The sequence below is a fragment of the Eimeria mitis genome, genomic scaffold (genome assembly GCF_000499745.2).
Source record: "Eimeria mitis Houghton genomic scaffold, Emh_scaff261, whole genome shotgun sequence".
NCBI lineage: Eukaryota > Apicomplexa > Conoidasida > Eucoccidiorida > Eimeriidae > Eimeria > Eimeria mitis.
Window position 1 is genome coordinate 24438 of NW_013570950.1, and position 1665 is coordinate 26102.

The 1665-nt window shown below is 44.4% G+C and overlaps 1 protein-coding gene across 1 annotated transcript in view; it reads right to left on the minus strand.

Moving 5' to 3' along the window:
• EMH_0005880 (uncharacterized protein) overlaps positions 1-1520 on the minus strand; it is a gene marked incomplete at both ends in the record, with an annotated part of 2967 nt that extends 1447 nt beyond the window's left edge. The window contains one exon of the mRNA XM_013497339.1: positions 1515-1520. Coding sequence (XP_013352793.1) covers positions 1515-1520 — 6 coding nt within the window. The remainder of the gene's footprint in view (positions 1-1514) is intronic.
• Between the last annotated feature and the right edge of the window lie 145 nt (positions 1521-1665).

Here is a 1665-nt window from a genome sequence, read left to right on the forward strand (position 1 = left end):
ATATAATATATTTTAATATTATATATTATATTTTTCTTTTTTTTCCTTCGGTGTATGTACACAGGCACCGCAGCTGCAGCTGTATTATATATACAGCTGCTGAGCCTCTATAATAAAAAAAATAAAACCCAAGTTCCTTCTATCATTGCATGCAACATATATGCATGCACCCGAGACCAGCTGAGCTGCTAAGAGGTGCGCTGCGGAGCTGTGGGGCCTTGGAGCAGCAGCAGCAGCAGCAGTAACTGCTGCTGCTGCAGCAGAGTTCTAGCTAAATCTGCTACAGCTCGACATGGTTTCCCTTTAGGTTTAGGGTTTAGGGTTTAGGGTTTAGGATCTAGGGTTTAGGGTTTAGGGTTTAGGGTTTAGGGTTTAGGGTTGATAGGACTATGCTATGAGGAACTCTCATAGAGAGTGTCACTGCTATATACATTCACACATTCTTCTTCACAATATACATATATATATATATATATATATATATATATATATAAAGAGGTTTACTGCGCGGCTAGATGCTGCGGTTTAGTGTAATTCTATGCGGCTGGAGGCCCCGGGGGCCCCTGGGGCCCCCAGGCTTCTACGGGTTGTGCTGCGATAAAAAAAAAAATAAATAAAAAAGTATTGAGGGAATGAAGAGAAAGGTGACTGCAGAGGCAGCTGCTGCAGTTGCTAGCAGCAGCAGCTGCTGCTGCTGCTGTTGTTGCGGTAGTTCCTTACAATAGCAGCAGCAGCTGATGGTGTTGCAGCTGTGAATCCATGGAGAAATTTCTTTTTTATTTTTCTTTTCTTTTATTTTAAAAATAAAACAAAAGAAACTCAATTAATTTATTTTTTATCGAAAAGAAAAGCAAAGAGATATTCCCTCTTCAGTACGCCGCAGGACCTCTTGGCTTCAACCCCTCCGGAGCTTGCAGCGGGGCTTAGGGTTTAGGGTTTAGGGTTTAGGGTTTAGGGTTTAGGGAGCTAGCTATCAACAGAGTGCTGCGCAGGGGGGGGCGCCAGCACCCCCTCCCCCTTGTGAGGCTCAACCCCACAGGTTGTTGGCTTGGAGGCGTCTCCGTGTGTGGGATCGATTGCCGATCGATCCCCGCTGCATAGAAGCAGTTTATAACAACGGGATGCGGGAGAGAAGAGGAAGAAAATACAGTTTAGTTTATGAGGGGTATAGAAACTATAAAAGTATTCAGAAACTATAAAAGTATTAGCGTCAACAACAACAAGAAAAATACATATCTCCTTTATAGGAAAAAACCGTGTATGTTGGGGTAGTACTATGAACACCAGCCGCACCCAGCGACAGAGTGTATCTATCTTTCTCTATTTGTACTTGTATTATATAACATGTAAAATAAAAACTAAATAAAACAAATTACCGAGTGAGGATGGATCAGCATCTAACTCACACAGTTCAGGGCAGAGTCCCCTACACCTCTGGTGAGCCGGGCAACCGCAGTTGTCCCTTCTCAGGTATATACGCAGCTCTCTTTTGTTTGTTTTTGTCTCCTTCTTACTCCCATGGATGCAGCAAAGCCTCAGCTGCCGCGCCAAAGAGAAGACGGGTAGGTTGCACCTCCGTGCTGCGGCTCTCGATACCAGCTCCCCTTCCCCCCCACCGGGCAGGGGTGTTGTCTCCTCCTCTTTGCTGCATACTTACAAAAAAAA